Below are 22661 nucleotides of genomic sequence, written 5' to 3'. Positions count from 1 at the left end.
AGCAGCAGCAGCAGCAGCAGCAGCAAGGTAGAACAGCTGTACCCAGGACACAGAGGTACAGTAATAAAGGCAGAACCGCCCCATACCAAACAGCAGCAACAACATCAAGATATCTTCCTTCCGCAAAGGTTTCAACACGCCCAAGTGCAGATCCCCGCCGGGAAACCCAAGCCTGAGATCAGACCACAGCCCAGCAGCGAGCCGCTCCCCTTCCAAGCCTGAGATCAGACCACAGCCCAGCAGCGAGCTGCTCCCTTCCAAGCCTGAGATCAGACCACAGCCCAGCAGCGAGCTGCTCCCTTCCAAGCCTGAGATCAGACCACAGCCCAGCAACGAGCTGCTCCCTTCCAAGCCTGAGATCAGACCACAGCCCAGCAGCGAGCCGCTCCCCTTCCAAGCCTGAGATCAGACCACAGCCCAGCAGCGAGCTGCTCCCTTCCAAGCCTGAGATCAGACCACAGCCCAGCAGCGAGCTGCTCCCTTCCAAGCCTGAGATCAGACCACAGCCCCCCTTCCACGCAACGCACCAGCCCTGAAATGAGCTCAACCAAGGAACTGGACAAAGCCAAGCCCGCCAAGGAGGAGGCAGGGCTCCCCAAGGAGGATAAGCAGAGCAAGGGGGAGGCAGGGCTCCCCAAGGAGGCTAAGCAGAGCAAGGGGGAGGCAGGGCTCCCCAAGGAGGAGAAGCAGAGCAAGGAGGAGGAATGGAAAGCGGCTAAGGCCTTTCATGACTCCTTAGCATCTACGAAAAAACCCAAACTGGTAGGTGCAACGGTGGTGCCCAATCCCTGCCAGAGGGGCCCAATCCCTGCCAGAGGGGCCCAATCCCTGCCAGAGGGGCCAGTCACACTGCTGCTTGTTTGCTGCTCACGCTGGCAGGGAAGGGGTGTGTGCAGCAGGGTGTTTTTTTCCCCTGTGTGTGTGCAGCTGGTTACACTATATCAAAAGTGTCTAAAACGGTGCATGTTGCAGCTTCTCGTATCTCTCTTGGTTTTTTTTTCCAGCCCAAGCCTGTGAATGCTGTGACCATCGCCGTTTCATCCCGAGCCCTGTTTAACATGGTGGAGGAAAGGAAGCTATACGTGGAGCAAGGGGTGGAGAAGTATGTGCAGTATCAGCAGGACCACGAGCTCGAGCCCCTGAAGACAGGACCTGCCTTCCCCTTTGTGAAGGTAATAAACAGGGCTGGCTTTATACAGCTGTGCACAGATGCCCGCAGGGAGCTATAAGCCTGCAACACCCCCTTACTGATGTACGAGAAGTACCTAGGAATACATCGCATGCTTTATCAGTGTTGGCCTCATGAGTTGACATGTTTGGCATAGCAGCTGAAGGTAACCTGAGCTGGGGGTGTTACTCTGTGCTGTACTGTCTGTGTCTTTCACAAGTGACAGCTCATGCTGAAGGGATTGGGGAAGGATCTGCTTGTTCACTAGGTTCTGTAGCCCTCTCCATCTGAAAAAAAGAGATATGTTAACCAAAAGTGGCACAGTGTTTATGGGGGGAAAAGTGCTGTTTTTGTCATGTACAGTAGTTTGTAAACACGAAATACATCTCATGCCAGACATATTAACTGTTAAAGTGCAGAATTAAGCACACTTTGCAACATTATATAAAGTAAAAAGAAGCTTTTCTGTAAATATGTATCTTCTTTTTTGGTTCTTTTAGAGTTGATCACTTATATATTACCCACCGGCTCTTTGTGGTTCACATATTATAGGAGGCACTATCACCCTACATTTTCATCCCTATCAATGCATTGCTCTCCTTTCTGCCCACTGCACTGTGTACAGTTCAGGCTCATGCTCCCCTCTATTCTTTCTGTGAGGTCTTTGCAAACCACAGCACAGAAATGGCTTCTCAATCCTTGCTAAACCTCTTTCTGAGGACACATTTATATAGACACATCTTTTCCATAAGTGTAAGGCTGAGTCCCCGCTGGCACTGAGCGGGCTGAGCGGGTGGCGCTTTCGGCAGTTACTTACATATATAGATATATGTAAGTCCCCGCGCTCATGCGCGGGCACACACTCTCACCCGCTCTTGGCCCTTAGCTAAACAAAAAAACTATACTTACCCGTGCGCTCAACTACCCACAATGCCCCCCCTCCCCCGCGCGCACGCGTATAAGCCGGACACCCGGCGCTCATGCTTGGAGCGCTCTCCAAGCATGATCTCGCTCAGCACCAGCGGGGACTCAGCCTAAAGAATCTGCAGAATATACATAGTATTTCATGCAGGAAGCTATTGTGTATCCTATGTGGGTCTATGCATGGGTTCCCAGCGGCATTATGACACACACACACTTTATTGTTTTATTGTGCTATTGTTGTTATAAAACTCAGGATGGCCATTTTGAATACTGCCCTTTTTGCATCAATATATAAATTTACAATTTAGGTAGTACAGTAATTATATGGAGCTATAGGAGGAGCTATGGAGAAATTACAAAGGATACATATTCTAATGGTGTATATCAACGTTTGCATCTGTGGGCACCATTTACACCTTTTTTTGTGTGTGTGTGTGGCCAATCTTTGCCAGGTCCGAGATGGCCTAAACCTCTCTCTGTCAAATGTCGGAAACTTGATTAACACGTTTTCACATTTTATGTAGGTCCAAACAAACAAAAGGAAAGAAAAATAAACTTTGATGCCTGAAATAGGCATACTCAAATGCAAATGCCCTCAAACATATATTTCATTTATACTCTCAGGCCTTACACGGTAGGATATACATGTTTATGAGTAACAAAGTCTTGAAGAAATTGTGAAATTTAGTCATTCAGACAAGAGTGACGGTCACATTAAAGCGGCAGTCCCAGCTTCCATTTTTTTATTTTGTTTTTTCCCCCCCTTTAATATGTGCATTATTACAATCCACACAATAAGTAATTAGCTAAGTTGCCGATCGATCCACTCTCCTGTGATCGATCGGCGAAGATTCGGCTCGGGGGTTTACTAAATGTGTGACTTTCTAAATGGTTGCTATAGGAACAAAAATGGCTTGTTACATAATAGGGAAACAAAGGGTCATGTCCCTGACGAAGCTCCATAGTAGGAGGGAAACGTGCGTTGGATGCGTTATTATGTCATCAGCCCCTGTTATGGGGTTGTTTTTAATATAGTGCTCTAGTAACCAGTTTTTTCATCAGCATAGCCAATATATATAAAAACAGTGTAGCTAGCAGGGGGGCTTTATGGGTACTACTACTATCTATGGATACACTGTAGCCGTATCCCTGCTGCGGCAACTGATTCTGCACTCACTGTGCTGGTGAATGCAAGTGTGGGTCATTTCACTTTCACGAGCATAGCCAATATATAACAACAGTATAGTTGGCAGAGCTGGCTCTATTTGATACCATTAATACTATCTATGGATATATTGTAGCCGCATGTCTGCCACAGTGTCTTGGCTGTATACCTACTGTGCTGGTGATTATAATTGATGGGTATTTTGACTCACCTTACCTGGTTGCACCTTGTTTAGCCTCCTAGGTTTCAGTTATAATTTTATTCTGGAATTTATATATATGTGAGGCTAACTCTGGTGCATGTGTGCATATTATTTAATTTATTTTTAAGGTTTATTACATTTAGTGTTACGGTAATATATGTTTTAAGTACACCTATTAAAAGTTACATTTTATATATATACATAGTGTGCACATAAGTGAATTTTCTTTTTGGAGTACAAACAATTTTGTGCTCCTTTGTTTCCCTGATTCACTCCAATTCACAGTCGCACCTATTGTTCCCTACAATTATCGATATATTTATTACGCATTTACATCACAATTAGTATAATTTAGTTGATCACTCCCTATCCCCCCCCCTTTCTTTGTTGTTACATAATACATTAAAAATGTAATTCAGAGTGTTTTTCTTTTAAAAAAATGCTACAAGTATTTTCTCTTAGTACAGCTCTGATTTATTAAAGCAAAACACAAAACAAAGGATATTGGTTGGTTTGCAGCTTTAATGCATGTTAGTTTTAATTATTACATTCAGATTCTGCTAAACCTGTTTTAAACATTTATGGATTGACAGAGTTCTGCAGTTTGCCTTGAAGAGCTGTGTGACCTGTGAGATGAGGATTACAGGAATTTGAAATAACTGGTTTATCGAGATTGGTGTTTTTTTACATTAAAGGTGTTGTTCTTTTTTTGGTATATGTTCAGTGCTTTGTACAGTACAAATGGCTGAATTCCAGACCACACCTTGCAACACGCCCCGGCCTGTAGTATTACATATGATCACACACAGGGAACTATTTTCAATCAGATCTATTTACAATAATTCTGTTGGATCAGCACTCAAATATAAAATCATCACTAAAAAAAAAAGAAGCTGGTAGCACGTTTACAAAAAAAGTCTTGTTTAATTTGAATATAAATTGAATGTAAATAAAAGGGAGGTCGTGTGTTTCCCCCGTTGGGGTGATGTTTTTACTGGTCATGGACTGAATTAAATGGAATTTATCTTTACCACCTAACTCCCTGGCTGTGCGCTATTTGCTCTTTCACTACTAACGTAAATAAAAGACTGAGAAACGGGCTAGCGGCCCCAAACTGCCCTGTATGCGGAACCAGGAGGTGAGAGTAAACGAATCCCCACACTAGGGCTGTATTTTCAGCAGTTTTTAAAGACACCCTTTCCTAAGTTCTATATCATGTGTGGGCATTTTTATTTTACTTTAACTTTTGCTGATTACATAAAAGAGATTTTGTGACATGCTGTGCCCCCTCTTTATTTCTTTGAGGTATTGTTGCTGGAGGAGCTGTTATCCTGACTTCTGGGACAGACATTTCTTTTATCAGCTGGACTTTTGTGTATCTAACCAGTTATTCCATCTTGCGTATGCACTAATAATTTGACTAATAATTGACTACGTTGTTGTATCCCTAGAAGTTTGATGGACAGTCATTCCCTATCCACCTAACGGGACTGGTTTTTAGCAGCTCAGTGGTTCATGTCAAACAGTATTCTCAGTGGTTTAGGTCACAAACCACAAAACTATCCCCCATTCTTTGCATCATATACACAATTCCTACACTTCATCGCACATAGGGTAAACATTCCCAGAATATTTGGGCTATATCCTCCCTCTTTTTTTTTGCATTTTATACTTAACTTACTTTACAAGATCTCTTCTTACCCTTTCCAACAGTGTCTTTATTTATTTTTTAATCATTCAGGGAAAATTAAATGTCCGGGGGGGTATAATGGAAGCGCTCACCAGTGCAGTCTGAAAGTTACCATAATAACCTCAGAATAACCTCAGAAAATGGAGATTAAGAAAATCGGGATTTTTAACATTAGAAAAACAAGAAAAGATCAGGACGTGCTCAAGGGGCAAGATAACATTATATCAGTTAAACTCATATAGACTTCTGGGGTGATTGCTACTTTTATATGTATCACTGACATATTTGTACCCCAGAGAGTTGACAACAATTGTGGTTCGGTAAAGCTGAATATATGAGTTTGGGGTGCACTATACATTCTAAATAGACCTATTGTTAATGGTATTTTTATGATCAGATTATTGGATACCATATTCAAACACTACCCTGGCTCTCTTTGTGTATAGATTAGGTCAGCCCTGAGGTGTATTTTGTTAAATAAAGGCCAAATGTAACACAAAAGTCCTAGAGTAAAAGGAAGAGAGGGAAATTGATCCGTCACAATAAAGGTGAATGCCTTTTGGCTAAGATTATGTGTAAGTGGCATGCAATTGGTCTTCTTGGGGGAAGACTTTCAGAGCCCACAGTCTCACTGCTCAGGCCACCCTGTTTGATCTGTCATGTGAGTTTGTCCTGGACATCTAACGATGGAAGCCCAGTGGCTGAAGACACATGTGGCACAGACTTTTTTAAAGCTATTTTTAAATGCACTGAGCACCTTTACTCCCTGTCTTGGGGTCAGGTTTTGCACAGAGCTCTGCGCACTCTCGTGGTTTCACCATGGGGTGATTCAATCTGGGATGGTCGGATGTAGTGGTATCCAACAGACCGGGTCCTGTTGAAGAGCCTTTCGACTCAAGGCAGGCCCCATTTGAGCACCGGTCTCACATTGGCACCAGAGCACAGACTTTTTCTGGACTATTGCTAGCATTTTGGCTGAAGAGTTCATAAGTATTAGCACCTGAGCATAGATGCTGCCATGCTGTGCCTTTGTGCACAAGTTGGAGCACATACACCTTGGGATCTTTAAAAAAAATACAAAATAAAATGTACTGATGAATATAGGCAAGAAAAAAGTAATGCGTTCACACCCCTATATATAGCACCTTTACAATTTAAGTGTACGTTGACTTGTGTATGTATGGAAATGGGATGATTAATGGTCAGAAAGAGTGTAGGTTAATTTGAGAAAGCAGGGTATGTGTAACAAGCAGGATTTCCTAACAGGTTATTTCCCCATTTTGCTTTTGTCGTTGGCTTCATTTCTAGATTCCCATAGATTTGTTCCAAGCATTCTTTATTTCTACAGTCTTCCCTCATTACAGTTAATGAGGTAAAAAATAATAAGCAGAACAATAATGTGCAGTTTTTCTCTATATTAGCCTTAGGCTAAGGCCCCGCTCCCAGAGTCAGCGCACCCGCACTGCTGACAGGCGGTGCGCTGAGATACACAGACCGCGATATGCGGTCTGTAGGGAGCCGGAGCGGGAGGTGGGCGGGTGGTGGGCGGTTTGACAGGGAGGGGGGGCGTGGCTTGAGCAGAGGGACCCGCTACTCTCCCCCCCCTCCCTCCACGGACTCGGGCTGGAGCTGGAAAGTAAGTTTAAACACACACACGCAGGCACTCATTCATACACACACACACGCGCACACACACACACAGGCAGGCACTCACGCACTCATACACACACACGCGCACACACAGGCAGGCACTCACGCACTCATACACACACACACACACAGACAGAGGCAGGCACTCACGCACTCGGGCACACACATACACACACAGACAGGCATACACACACAGACAGGCACGCACGCACGCACTCAGACACACACACAGACAGGCACTCACCTGCTTTCACTCCACACTCCTCCCCGCTCCCCGAAGCCTCTCCTCCTCCCGAAGCCTCCCCTCCCCTCCCCATTGGCTCACAGCCACACACGTCACGCGTCAACGCTAGGAAACACCATTCTCTGGTGTCTCCAGCGGCTGACGCGCCACAGCGTGTAGTCAGCTGTGCAGCCAGGGGGGACCGGGACCGGCTCGCGAGGATTCCCCTGCTGGTGGGGAACTCGCTACATTGCCGCCCGCGCCAACGAGCGCAGCGGGACCGAGGTAGTGTGAATGGGCCTGCAAATTCCTAAGCAGACATGTGGGAGTGACTGTGCTGATGCCCGTTGCATTTTGTGATTTGCATCTGGTTACAGCAGTTTTCAAACTATATGTTGTATGAGGTACTGTATGTACGAGCGATACAATCCCACATATCGTAGGATCGCATTGAAACAAATTAGGGTCAAATGTGTAATAAGTTAAAACCTAGATGGTTGGTGCCTTAATAAAACAACTGGTTTTAAAGTTTATCCTGTAAATGTTTATAAATATTATAACCTAAAATGTAGTGTGGGTTTTGCTCACAGAAGTTGGTGCTCAGACATGGGGGGGGGAGCAGCATGTGTAACTCAGATTATTTTATAATTGGGGTAGCTCAAACAAAACTACCACCATTCATACCAGGGGTGGGCATCTCCAGTCCTCAAGGGCCACTAACAAGTCAGGTTTTCAGGATATTCCTGCTTCAGTACAGGTGGCTCAAAGACTGAACCACCTGTGCTGAAGCAGGAATATTCTGAAAACCTGACCTATTGCTGGCCTTAGAGGCCTGGAGTTGCCCACCCCTAATTGAGACTCGCCATCTGAATGAAAACGTTAAAACTTTCAAAATAGATATAATACTGATTTTTTTTCTTTCTTGTTTAGTGCTGACTGTGTACTCAGTGCTGTACATAGAATTTTTTGCAAGCAGCAGTCCCTGCCCTGTAGAGCTTACAATCTGTTTTTGGTGCCAGGGGCACAGGGAGATAAAGTGACTTGCCCAAGGTCACACAGTGACTTGCCCAAGGTCACAAGGAGCTGACACTAGGATTTGAACCCGATTCAAACTCGGTCGTTTTTTTTTCAGTCAGTGTCTTTACTCACTGAGCCACTCCTTCAGCCCGTAACAAATACTTCCACATGTCCTATATATTTCAAATGTGTTAATCACCTAAAGGTAACCTATCACATATATGATGATCCAATTTAGCCCTACAGGGGACTGCCCTTCCAAGTCTCAACTTCATCCAGCAAAGGGTCTCAGCAAGCACAGCTTTGCTTCAATGAACAGACTGAGATGACCCCAAATCTATGCACTTATCATATGTTTCTATTCCCTCAATGTGAGGCTCTTTGGTGTTTTACAATAAAAACCACCAGCTGATTCGTGCTCTCCAAAAATATTACAAATGACCCGCATACGTTGTGTCTCTTTGATTTCCCCCCCAGGCGGTGGAAGAGGTTAATAAGCAGCTTCGAGTACTCTATCCTGACAGTGAAGAACTGTTTGATATTGTGCTGATGACTAATAACCACGCCCAGGTCGGAGTAAGGCTCATAAACAGCATCAATCACTACGGTAAGTAAAATAAATACCATTGGGGGAGCTTATTTGCTACCATGGTGAGGAGAATAATTTGTTCCCTCTGACCCTGCTAAGGCAGCTCCTTTAATGTGGATATGTTTATTTGCTTATGTCAGGACATGGGTGACAATGCACATTTTTTGAGCTTTCAACAAACCAGTGATCCCAGAGCAGTAGACTTAACTTGTCAAGTTAGAATCACAACTAAACGACAGGGTTCCTTTTACATGTCCCCCACCTCCTTCTCATAAGCCCCGTTTTAAACTTCTCATGATATAGTTGTCTAACGGGGATTATGTGCAGATTTCTCAGCCGGTGAGTAATGACCAAATGCCTCTTTTGCCAGTGGGATGTGTTAGAAGTTAAAAGTAAAAGGCACCACAGGCAGCTACGAAGCGGTTTCTTGGAAAGTCTAAGGTCAGCAGATAGAGGAAGGGGGGGATGTAATCGGGACATTTCGCTGCCCCCGGGGTGGTCTTGCAGAACACTTTCATCATGACACTTCTGTCAAGTTTTTGGAGTGTAACACTCCCAATTTCAAGTTAAACATGGATTAAACCTGAGCCTATTTAACCTGGTATGAAAACATGACAGTAAAAGTATTGTGCATCATTTGTTCATACTTTCAATTTTTTTTTTTTCCTTTTCTGGACAGTAATGCTTTAGGATACGTCTTACTTCTTATTTCCTGAATGGATATGCACATCTACAGTAGCTGAACAAAAACTGAGGCTTTACACAACACTGTTATTTCTAGAGACGTGACTCCAATAAGAACATTAAACTTGATTCAGTAAATCTAATATAAAAAAAAATCACAGGTTTCGTTCCTATGAATACAGAGTGGCAACACAATTTGCACCAGTAGACCCTTTAGCACCGTTGTGTTAAATTGGCGGTAAAAACAGCCACATATTTGCAATGAACTTATTAGCTTAATAGTTTGTCACAGGTTTTTGATTCTATATATCATGTCACATACTGTAAGCCTACTGTATAACATCTGGCATTCTATTGCTGTTTCTCTTCTTCTACAAGAGCGGATTACCTGTAATTAGAAGGTCAAAGTGCTGTAAAGGGGTTGGAAGAAATGTGTGTGAGGATGTTCACTTGTGTAGATGCCTGCAATTCATTGTTAACACTGGAGTTTGTTTGTACATTTACCCTTTACATTGTAGGCCTGACTATTGAGCGCTTCTGCATGACAGGAGGTAAAAGCCCGATCGGCTATCTGAAAGCATATGTCACTGACCTGTACCTTTCAGCAGACTCAGAAAAAGTGCAGGAAGCCATTGAGGAAGGTAAGTGTTTTTTTTGTGCTGGCTCAGTTCTTTCTGCGTCTTTGTTTTCTGAACAGGGAAAGCTATTCACCAGGCAATGAAAAAAACAGCATTTCTAATTGAATGTGCCCTTTCCATATCTAATATATATAGCAGTATGCTATATGAGTGTGATAGATGTCAAGGCTCTAATTTAACTGGGGGGGGGGGGAGACCTGAGGGTTTGTTCCTCCTCGTTGCATCACTGTATAAAAGTATCTTGGAATGGTCAATTGAAGGATTTACTCAACGCACATATTATAAAGATGCGTGTCAAATTTTGAGCTGATCTTGCTCCAGCTTTTCCCATTTTATTTGCATGAATGAGACACCTACGTCTGAGGTGGTGTAAACCTCTCTGCACAGTTATCTGCACTGCTTGGCAAACAGCCTTAGGGCTCTTATATACAGGGTGCGGCCGCCCGTTCCTATGCGAACGCGCGTGCCTCATGCTTTTCCTGTATATAGTGCCGGGAGCTGCAGGTAATGTGTATGTGTGTATGTGTGTATATGCGTGTATATGTGTGAGTGTAAGTGTAAGTGGAGTGTAAGTAAGATTTTTTTAAATTAAAAAAAAAGTTTATTAATTTTTTTTTTTTACTTTTGCAGTTATTTACCCCCTCCCCCCCCCCCCCACACACACACACACACACACACACACACACACACACACACACACACACACACACACACACACACACACACACACACACACACACACACATCCATACACACATCCATACAAACACGCATCCACGCATACATGCATACATACACACATACACACATACACACCAATACATACATTTGAGCGCAGGCAGCGGCGCGAAAAGATGAATTTCTTCATCTTTGCCGCTGTCTGTCGGCTCCCCTCTCCCTGCCGTACGCGCGCGGCACATCTATTGAAAGGCTGACTAACGTCAGCCAATTAAAAATCTGCGCGCGCGCACAGCGTAGCGCGCGCCCGCCACTATAAAACGGGCCTTATACAGTAGCATTTCAGTAGAGAAAAACCTTTCATGTCTCTACTGTTAATTCTCACAGTAGGGTACCTGTTTATACCTTATCTTATTTCCTACTTCCTCTCAACATCCAATACAACCAGATATCACTCTTACAAACACTGTATATAATATTTTGTTTCTGTAGTTCTGCTATACCCGATGAAGGACCATGAGAGGTTTGAAAGCTTCTAACAGATCAATTACTTGTTGATCCAAGGTATCATGCCACCTCTCTCCTTTGGTACTACATACAGTAGCAAACAATGGGAGCCGTGGTGCCAAAACATGCTTTTTGATAAAGTCCCCCTAGGGACGAAACGCGTCAGAGGATCCTCCTCATGTTTTTTAATCTGGCTTGTATGCCGTAATAAAGTTTTTTCTATAGCACTTTGCCACCAGCCTATTCTAATTGCAGTGCTCGTTCTGCTACTTTCCTATCTTCTTTTTGACACCACACTGTGCAGTAGGTGCCAGTTTCTATCTCTCTAGTGTTTTTCCTGTTCAGAAAGTTGTAAACGGTGTATTATTCCTGAACAATTATCCCAAATTCGACGTTAAAACGGCTGCCAAGCCCCTACCACTTTGTGACATTATCAGACTTCAAAAGCCGAGTCTGAGATTCTCAGGATAAGACCATTTCTTTTATAAGTCTCTTTGAAGTCTGCGTGGAAAAGAGCTTTACCATCTGTGGGGCGGTGGGGGGGAAAGTGTGCCTTTACTCACCGAGCCGCGCCTTCATCCGCAGATCATATACTGAATCCTTATGCCATATCCTTTCATGTTGTAGGTTAGTAAATGGCACAATTTTACGGTCAGCAACTTGCTTCTTTATTCAGGGCAAGGACTCCTTTTCTTAATGTTTAGGCCTGTACCTCTGATTCTCATTAGGTCTCATCATTTCACCCTTTCGATTCCCTCCCATATACTGCATAAGTAATGTTTTCTTGTTCATTAAACAATACAAGCAAATATACTTTACTGTATGAACTTGCTATTAATGGTGACTTTGACCTTGTTAATCGATTAATATTTGGATACCTCCAGAGTGAAATGTATGCCACGCAAAGAGGGCTTGTCAGAAGAGTGTGCGCGGGTTCATTATGATCACATAGTTTAGATTAACAGGGAAAAATGGGAAGAAGTGTGGAAATTCACACCTTTCAGCCTAATGGCTTGTTAATATAGAAAAAGAAAAACTGTTCCAACCCCCATGCTGACGAACCTTCTACTGCCAAATCTCCGATCTTCCAGGCATGTGATTGAATTGTTCCATACCAGCTCTCTGTGGTGACTTGTAGCATGAAAAGTCACAATGTTACAGGATGAAAAGTTACTCTCGACACTCTGTACTCACTATAAATGAAGTGGAACGACTTGAAAATAGCAACAAATTGCTGCTGACCTACTAAAAGAAACATTGCACTTTACAACAGAGATAACTGTGTTGTATGTTCTGTTATGTACAGGCATACCCCGGTTTAAGGACACTCACTTTAAGTACACTTGCGAGTAAGGACATATCGCTCAATAGGCAAACGGCAGCTCACGAATGCGCCTGTCAGCACGTCCTGAACAGCAATACCGGCTCACTGCCTGTACCGAAGCTGTGCGCAAGCGGGGAGACTATAGAGCCTGTTACACATGTGTTATTTACATCAGTTATGCACGTATATGACGATTGCAGTAGAGTACATGCATCATTAAGTGGTAAAAAGGGAGTGCTTAACTTTAAGTACATTTTCGCTTTACATACATGCTCCAGTCCCATTGTGTACATTAATGCGGGGTATGCCTGTATTACAAATGCTCTAAAAATGAAGTCAATTGTATATTTTAATTAAGAATGGCTATGTACAGAGCGTTGCGATCGCTTGTTGCTGTAGTTTGGGACCAGGTTGAAGAAACTTGTAAGTAGGTCAAATAATGTAATACGTTTGTTTAATAAGTAGGCTTATTAAACAAATATTCTTAGTTTGGCTATGAAGGTATATCTCCATAATTGCCATTTCAGTGATAGCAGCGATAAGATCTCCATGAAAAAGTGAAGAAATTTCATATCCTATGCTGTGCAATTAAATTGAATGTACTGTACACACATTTGCACTCCATTATGAAAATGACGTGGTAAGGTGAAATAAACTTTTGATAATCCTATGAGGTTTCAAAGGATGTATGGGAGTAGCCTTGATTGATTGACTGAGAGAAAAGCATGTTAATGTCAATCACACGTCTCAATGTATAACATGTGTTACACTGTATATTATTGTGAATCACAGATTGTCATATTGCTTTACCTTTCAAATAGTGATGTATTCCACATTCACAGACTTAAAGCATGTCAATTCAATGGTTTGGCTTAAAATGTTCAAATCTGTGCTTTGATATATATATATATGATAAATAGCCTCAAGCTTGACTAATTAGTACCCACCGCTTAAAAATAACAGACTGAACTTATAACATATTGTAAAATAAATATTATTTAATAAATGTAGACCAGTGTACATCTCAAGAATATGTGGCTTGCCCAGGCAAAGCTTTACTTGCTTCCTTCCCTGAGTATTGCAGATGTCACGCTAAAAGATGTGTTACAAAGTTTTCTAATCTAATTTCAGGTATTGCCGCTGCCACGTTGTTTGTAGGAAAGAAAGACATGCATTTGTCAGAGAAGGAGCTGCGTGTAGCATTTGATGGGGATGCTGTACTTTTTTCCGATGAGTCGGAGCAAATTGTGAAAGAAAAGGGATTGGACTCGTTTTTTGAACACGAGAAAACGAATGAAAACAAACCCCTTGCACAGGTACGAAATTAAAAAAAGGAATTATCTCCCATTTGGTTAGGAAAAAAGAGTGGTGTGATTAGCGCTAAACAATATGTGAATATATACAATACAAACACAGTGTGAAAAGTTTCTATCTATAGGACGGCTGCCAGGAAAACCTAACCCAAACACAGTTAGAAAAACACAGAGATCCTGCAGCTCAGCGTCCCTGCAGGCCAAACCTCGCGAGATTCCTCGTCAACCGTGACGTCACTCGCTAGGTGGAGCTACTCGCCGCCGCTTTCTCCTGTATCGCACGTCTACACCGTTCGCTCGAGCTATGACTGGGTGCTGTGACCTGCTCCTTTGATGCTCTCTCCCATTTGGTGTTTTCCTTCTAAGCATTGTTTTAGTACAGGGGTTTGCAACCTGCGGCTCCCGAGCCACATGCCGCTCTTTCCGCTGCTACTTGTTGCTCTCTGCAGGTTGTCGACCCCCAGCAGCTACCTCTCTCCCTCACTATCCTGTCGGCAAACCTAAGCTGGCCAGATCAGCAGAGGTGGCCTGCTGGAAGGTGTCCATGGAGGTGTCTGTCCAGACAGCTTGCTGTAGACTGGTAGGAGGGAGGTTCCCCTGACAGCCACCTCCGTGGTCACCTTTCAGCAGGCAGCATGGCATGCCCCCTCTTCAAGTTTCTAACAGGCCCCCTTCAATCCTCCAGGACATCCAGTAGGCAGCAGGCACACTCAGACCCTCTCCTCCCATATCCCTGTCCCCTCTCTCTACTCTCTCTTCCTCTGTCTCTTCCTCCTTCCCTCTTTCTCTCCGTCCGCCTTTCTCTCCTTCCCCTCCTCTCTCTCTCCTTCCCCCCTCTCTCTCTCCTTCCCCCCTTTCTCTCTGTCCGCCTTTCTCTCCTTCCCCCTCCTCTCTCTCCATCCCCATCTCTCTCCTTCCCCTCCTCTATCTCTCTCCATTCCCTCCTCTCTCCTTACCCCTCTCTCTCTCTCCTGACCCCCCCTCTCTCTCCTTACCCACCTATCTCTCACCTTACCCCCCGTCTCTCTCTCTCTCCTTACCCCCCCCCCCTCTCTCTCTCTCCTTACCCCCCCCTCTCTCCTTACCCCCTCTCTCTCGCCTTTCCCCTCTCTCCATCTCTCTCTTCCCCCCCTCTCTCTCTTCCCTCCCCTCTCTCTTCCCGCCCCCCTCTCTTCCCTCACCCTCCTTCCTCCCCCTTCCCATCTGTCTCTCCCCATATCCCAACACGCAGTGCGGTATGGGGTTTAATGTGTAGAGGGGGGTGAGATGGGGGGGATTAATCAGGGGGGGGCTGCCCCTTTAATTTGACCTGGGCCCCAAGATTTATATTGGCGTATATGTGTATTTGGGGGGGGGGAGAGTAGTATGTGTGTGTATGTATTTGCGGGGGGTGTTTTTTTGGGGGGAGGGTACTGTATGTATGTATGTATGAAAAAAAAATAAAGGATTTAGTATTGTGAGATGCATTTTATTCCCCCACATATTTTGTCGTATGTTAATGATTATACAGTACAGTATATACCCATTGGTGTGTGTACAGTATATGTATGTGTTTGTGGGGGTATAATATTCATGAATGTGTTGCGGCTCTCTGAATATTTTGGAGAAATATTTTTTTTATATAAAATGGTGCTTCTTCCTTGAGAGGTTGCAGACCCCTGTTTTAGTATAACAACGTTTTCCAGTTATTTTCCGGCAAGCTCTGCCACTAATATAACATTAACAGATGAGGCTGAAAGACTCAAAGCGCTGAATGATGTACAGTAACACAATTTTACTATGTATCCTGAGCTATATATGTGTAACGGGTTTACCCCCCCCCCCCCCCCAATCGCAGATAGGGCTCCCTAGGGAAATACTACTCTGGTTACACATGGCTATAGTGTGGTGCACCTGCTGGCTTACAGGACTCCTGAGTCTCCCGCTTGATGGTATTATGGGAAATAGCATCAGGACTGGCTTATGAGGTAATGCTGAGTTATACTAACTCATTGTACAGCGCCTCCATCTCTTCCAGACCCCCAGCGTAATAGGGTGGAGTCGCTGAAAGAGAATCTCTATGTGCACCTTCTTCCCAAGTGACTCCACAATCAGGACAGAAGCGTTCTTTATCTTTGACATTCTTTATTAACAGCAGACATGAGCAGCCGCCCATCATAGTGGCTTGGTCGTCTAGCCACTCATCTCAGGTTGCCAACCCAAAGGAAGTCCCTGACCTTACACTCCCAGGCAAGGGTCCCGAAAGCAGGTCTAACTCTTCCCCTACTCCCTAATGAAGTAAGAGGTATAGTCTTCCACACAACTCCCTAGAGGGAGGGCCACAAACACTGCCAGAGCCCTGACAGGTTGCTGGATAGACTCGCCTCACTCAGATGTTGAGGCACACACAATAAATTCAGGAAGTACTGCATATTATATAGCTTCAGTAGGCACCACCCCAGTGTCACTGTTAGTGGACACAGAGCCTGATGTCACTTCCTTCACTAAATAATACACAGCATATGAAGTGAGGGCAAACCCCATGATTACTCCTGGCAAACCTGCCCTTTAACAGGGATTATTGCACAGGAGGAGAAAGATATGTAACCCCAAAATTACACAGGGCTACATATGTAAGAAATGCAACACCCTTTACAAAATGGGCCACTTTTGGACTCTTGCGAATGTAATTATTCACAAAAAATCAGCAGGTATAATAAAGAAAAACAATGTGATTAAAGCTGCAGTTTAAGCTGCCGTTTTAAAAAAAAAAATATATATTTTTTTTCCCATTCAATATGTGCACCAATACAATCTGCACATTGACAAGTGATTAGCTAATAAACTGCAGATCGATCCGTTCTCCTTTAATCAATCGCTTGCTAGGGGTTATTTAATTCAGCATTGTGGTCAATGTAGTCCTGGAATATGATTGACTGGGCAGTTACTAGATACAATTGGTGCACTGCTAGAGAGAGGGTGGGGCTTAAGAGCCAGAGCCTATCAATAGGGGAAGGGGCTGTCACTTTGGAAATGCTTCCTACATTAGAAACATTAATAATGTCTTTAAGACATATTTTTAAAATGTTAAATGCTACAAGTATTTTCTCATAGTACAGAACGGATTTATTTAAAAAAAAACAAAAAAAAAAAGAACATGTAGGATATTGCTTGAACTGCTGCTTTAAAAAGTGCTGATCTTTCTCAAGGATTTCACAATGGAAATTATGACGTTTGAAAATGCTTAGATAGATCCATTCAGTGTATGAGAAATGTGCAAAGTAATAGCTTGCAATTTGTTTAACACAAACGTGCACACATTTTTCTGCTGCTGTGCTGAATGGCCTGTGACAGACAATATTTACTAAGCCGTGGTCCTGTGGAGTAGCACTCCTGGATACATATGGTCCTTTATGTACTTGCTAATAAAGTATACAAAACTGCGTATATTTTCATCCTTACTTGTCTTCACCACTTGCCAAGTGGGAAGTGTAACACAGATATGTGTTACAGAGTTTTTATTTCTTGCCGTTTTTTGCTTGTCTGTCTTTAGTTTCAACACACAGGATTTTGAGCAGTGCTTTTACGATACTAAATACTTGTGTATATACTGTAAATGCTTCATAATCTTGCCTTTAAGCTTTTTTTCTAGGGTTAATGACATTGCTTCTTCTGATATAGCAGTGTGAAACACTTTCCCTTTGCTAATATACGGAGTCATCCATTTTCTCTGGAAGACCCAACATATAATGCTGTGTTTCATGTATTGGACAATGAGGCAGAGTGCATGGAATGACAACAACACACCAGCCTTTTTACATATGAACACATAAGAACACTTGGCTTGTAATATTTCATGCTTAAATCAACAATCCATGTCAGGTTTCTCTTAGCATCTTTGTTATTCGATGTTTTCAAAACATTGAAGTAAAATTGTTGTGTATTTCAAAAACAACAAAGCACAATATCTGTGCCCAGTGCCAAATGGAATTACTCAACTTAGTATTAAAATATAAACACCTTAATATTAGCAAACATTACAATTACTTATTTGATTTTTTTTTTTTTTTAATGAACTTGCGATTTTGCCTCCATAATTTGTTATAATCATTACATGTAAATGCTTTTGGAAACTTAAAAACACTTCTGTAAATAATGTTTGTTATGTTTCTAGGGCCCTTTGAAATGTTTTCTGGAAACCTTGGGGAAACTCCAGAGGAAGTTCTATGCCAGAGGCGCGCGTTTGACCTGCCCAATACGGACCTACCTTGTGACAGCCCGGAGCGCTGCAAGCTCTGGAGCCAGAGCCTTGAAGACCTTGCGCAGTTGGGGTTTAGAAATTGACGAAGCACTTTTTCTTGCCGGTGCTCCGAAAGGGCCCATCTTGGAGAAGATACGCCCTCATCTTTTCTTTGATGACCAGATGTTTCACATAGAAGGTGCCTCTGAATTGGGCACCATTGGAGCACATGTACCTTATGGGATTGGCCAGAAGTACAACAAATCAACCTTGAAGTAGACCAGCACAAAATAAAGCCATTGCGTACCTCTGATTAAACAGTCTGGGTATATCTGATCATATACAGTATAACACAGATATATATTTACGATAACTTCTTTGCGGTTATAATAGGTAACAGGATTCAAAAGAATATGCTGTTGAATATGTGCCCTATAACATTTTGCACTGAAGTTGCCATTGTGTTACAAATCCTGATGTGTAATTGCTTGTTACTTTCTTTGTGTGTATATGTGTATATGTGTATATTTGTATACAACAAGAGAAACGGAAGCCAAGAGAGCACTCTAGCATATCAAAAAGGTAATCATTTTATTCAATAGTATCTAAGACACATAAATATTAAAACAGGCTGAGGTAATCCCCTAATATAGTAACATGCCTGCAACACATAATCTAATTCGCAACAGAACCAGTGTTACAATGTTATCGGAACACACAATCACTGAACTCAAGCGTGAATGTCCTAAAGTATCAGAATGGTTTCAGGTGAATACTTCCCCCTATCAACACCGGCCAGTGTGTGTGCTGTACACAATAGGTGAACAAGACATCCCTTCACATAACACATAATACCACAACACTGATGTGCAAGAATGTTGAGAATAAGATTGATAGTAATAAAATGAATCTGCAAAGGGCAGACATGGTGTAGCTGGATCACAATAAAACCAGAGCGGGCGGCTCTGTTTTTATGTTTTCGAGGCACCCCTCGTGTCTGCTGTGTCCTCTGAAGTTTGGGGACCCACACGCAACCTAACCGCACTTCGCTGCCTGCCGTGTGCTATAGAACAGAGAGCAGACCTGGCTCTCTGTCAGTCCACGTTTACCCTCAGGATCTGAAGGACCTGTGTGCTGTTGGACCCAGATAACGGAGTGATTATTCAGACACAGGATTTGGATGAGTACTTTTGACATCTGTACGTATAATGTGGATGTCCACAGACTGGAGTGTGGTACATAATGTTATGGTCCACGAGATTTTGAACTTATATACACTCATTCCTGGTCTGTTATCTCCCGTCCACTGCTGTGGTTTTATTGTGATCCAGCAATACCATGTCTGCCCTTAACAGATTTATTTAATTACTATTAATCTTATTCCCAACATTCTTGCACATCTGTTGTGGTATTGTGCGTTGTGTCTATTGTGTATAGCACACACACCGGTCAGTATTGATAGGGGGAATGGGAAATAAGGTGTTTTCACCTGGAACCATTCTGATACTTTAGGACATTCACGCTTGAGTTCAGTGATTAATTGTGTTCCGATAACATTGTAACACTGGTTCTGTTGCGTATTATTGTGTTGCAGGCATGTTACTATATTAGAGGATTACCTCAGACTGTTGTAATATTTGTGTGTCTTAGATACTATTGAATACAATTATTACCTTTTTCATATGCTAGAATGCTTTCTTGGCTTCTGTTCTTCTTGTTGTCATATCTATTTTTTGCCTTGAGCACCGTCAAGAGCTGTCTAATTACAACTTTATGTTGGCATTGATTATAGCATCAATTATTTTGATTTAGTCTGTTGCAGGTATTTCTTCTGTATGTATGTGTGTATATATACAGTATATATTATATGTATATATACAGTATATTGTATGTACAGTATATATATAACACTAATAGTGATTATAATAATGGTGATCTAGATAAATGCAAAAAAATATTAGGCAATCTCATTGTAATACAAATATAATCTGATCTAAATTAAAGGGTATAATATATCACAGAAGATACCATATATGCTTCCAACAAGAATAGAGCCCACAATCTACTTCCCCCGTAATAGCTGCAAATCTCAGGGAACGTTGCATATTGAGGTTTAAGAATGTGCAGATTTTGGGATACATGCCAATTTTACATACTCCAGTTATGTTGAGAATCTACAATCTTGCTTATGCTTTATCTTAGGTAGCTTCAGTGCTGAGAGGGCCTGCAGTACATTGAAGTGGTTGGTTTGGGGATAACCTATCTTAAATGATGATAAATATTTGATTTCCATACTCCTCCTTTCAAACACTCCAGGTTGCAAGCTGACAGATTTGGGGCAAAGATTGGAGCAAAGTAACTTGATACATTGACACTAGATCAGTGGGTTCTTAGACATCCCCTTTGTTACCACCAGCTGCACAAAGTTTTGGGAATAACTAACACAGGTGAATGCATCTAATTCGCATAGGAAGATAATACTGCAGAAACCTGGCCTGAGGAAATGTTTGAGAGTCCCTGCGGCAAATGAGAATGATGGTACTTTAAGTTTTGCTCCGAAGTGCTAAATACCCTAAAGTGTTTATTCACCATCCCAACATTTTGATTTAAAAAGAATATCATTCAAAAAGATAGTTTTGTTTTTATTTGACAAAACTTGTGTTGCTTCTAAAAAACAGTTTTGCAGCTGCACGACTTTGGTAACCGATCCCCTTATTGCTAGTGATAAGGACTCTTGGACACATTATCTAGCCTACAACTCTAGAGCGCTCTTTGAGCTTGGAGGGACAAGAATTACAGGTACAATTAGTTGAAGCAATGATAACAGCAGAATAAATCAGATTGTAAGTCTATAGCAGGGGTGGGGAACCTTTTTTCTACCAAGGGCCATTTGGATATTTATAACATCGTTCGCGGGCCATACAGACACATACAGGCACACAGCAGGCATGCAGGCACACAGATCCCCCCCCCCCCCCCCCCCACCTCTGGTAGTTGCTGCTGCTGCTGCTGGGGGGAACGTGTAGGGCGGCTGCTGGGGTAAGTGCGGGGGAACTGCTGGGGAAGTGCGGGGACTGCTGCGGGGGGAAGTGCGGTGGCTGCTGGGGCTAGTACGGTGGCTGCTGGGGATCGTGTAGGGCTGCCGGCGACTCACACCACCTGCTCCTGATCGGGTGCGCAACGGCCATTTTAAAAAAAATTAGCGTGACCCCGGTTATAGCAGTTGCCTTAGCAGGGCCAGACCAAATGATTTCAGGGGCCTTATACGGCCCTCGGGCCTGACGTTCCCCACCCCTGGTCTATAGTAATAGCTTGCAGAGTAAATTGGATTGCATTTAATTCTGAAGTACAGTATCCCTCAATATAAAATGTAACTTGTAATCGCTCTCCTGTGCTGATACAAGAATGCATTAAAACAGGTAAAGAAGTGTCAGTCTTTGAAATACTAAATAATAGTTTACGCTACATCATGTAATTACATAGCATGGATTTATGAGGTTGTAAGGTTTTTTTTAGAATAGTTTCACTTTTTTAAATTAGCTTTTATATTTTTCTTTAGAAATATTTTTTACACTATAAAAAAACAGATTGTCCCTTGGAACATATTAAAGAAACTTGCATTGCCTCAATAATTTATCATTTTTGTAATTGTACAGTAGGTAATAGCATTACAATAGTAAAATATTATTTTACCGTGGTGTTTTTTTTTAGATGTAACCCTTTGCTCTGGAAGCGAAGGAGTAAGTACTATTTTCTACTAGTGTGTATTGTTCTGCAGGGCTAAGGTTTTTCTTTTATTGCCATTACAACAATGTGAAAACTAGTATTGGAAATAAAATCTGTTAAACTGTGTCTGTGATAATATGACATTTGAGTACTCTGTCATATATACACATGACATGAAATATGCCGTAGGGGGCATATTTGCTATGAGGTTAGTAGTGTTATTGTTTAATTTCTTTTACCAATATTGCTTTCTGTAATTACAGAGAAAATGTTGACACATACTGTAAAACGATTTTTCTATAATAAATTCTGCCTTATTCCTACTTAAATATATATTTAATGTAAATATTTTTTTCTCCCTGTCTCCAAATGTCCTTATTGCTTTGGGTCATGGTTCTATGTGTTCACTTAGAAACAAAACAGTCAGTCACAACAGAATTGTAATTTATTTTCCTGATTGTCAACATTATGGTACCTCCAAGAAAAGTTACTTGATGTTACGATTGTGCTCGCCACAAACCGGGACCGGACCGCAGGGCTGAGGTGGGGTTATATAATCACCGACCCTAGTCCGCGCAGACTGATCCAGAGTGCGCAGTTCATAGTCGCACATAGCAGGGTCAGGATTGGAGAAGGCAGCATCGTCGTTATTCAAGCAGGAGTTCGGCAACAGGTAGACAGGAGTTCCCCGCTTCAGCTTAGGAGCGTGAGTGGCTTCTGCGCGTGGAGCGGCCTCAGCCCATGACGCCGGTCTCAGCAGGGGGAGACAGCAAGCTGGCCTAAGTATACCGCGGGGCAGCGTCGGGGAAAAACCAATGCTTCAGCACAGAAGTCCAGAGCAGGCCTCTGCATGGAGAATAGCAGCAGGCCTCAGGAAATGACTGGTAACCTCTGCTAGGGGATAATGCAGCAGGTACCAGAAACCAGTGCTGGCAAACCAACGC

General features: G+C 42.7%; 1 protein-coding gene across 2 annotated transcripts; it reads left to right on the top strand.

The window, feature by feature from the left end:
- Positions 1-5: 5 nt before the first annotated feature.
- On the top strand, positions 6-22050 carry NT5C1B (5'-nucleotidase, cytosolic IB). Of its 2 annotated transcripts, none has more exons than XM_075598420.1 (6): positions 6-762; positions 1005-1172; positions 8517-8646; positions 9831-9953; positions 13591-13775; positions 15610-15753. In XM_075598420.1, the coding sequence occupies exons 1-6, from the start codon at positions 538-540 to the stop codon at positions 15736-15738; spliced, it is 960 nt and encodes a 319-aa protein (XP_075454535.1). In that variant the 5' UTR covers positions 6-537; the 3' UTR covers positions 15739-15753. The 2 variants fall into 2 exon arrangements, with proteins under 2 accessions (XP_075454535.1, XP_075454534.1); XM_075598419.1 differs by lacking the exon at positions 15610-15753 and adding an exon at positions 17926-22050 and having other exon boundaries at positions 11-762.
- The last annotated feature ends 611 nt before the right edge of the window (positions 22051-22661 follow it).

This window comes from Ascaphus truei, chromosome 4, assembly GCF_040206685.1.
Source record: "Ascaphus truei isolate aAscTru1 chromosome 4, aAscTru1.hap1, whole genome shotgun sequence".
In the NCBI taxonomy this organism is placed as follows: Eukaryota; Metazoa; Chordata; class Amphibia; order Anura; family Ascaphidae; genus Ascaphus; species Ascaphus truei.
The sequence above is the reverse complement of the archived record's forward strand: the minus strand, read 5'-3'. Positions and strand labels throughout refer to the sequence as shown.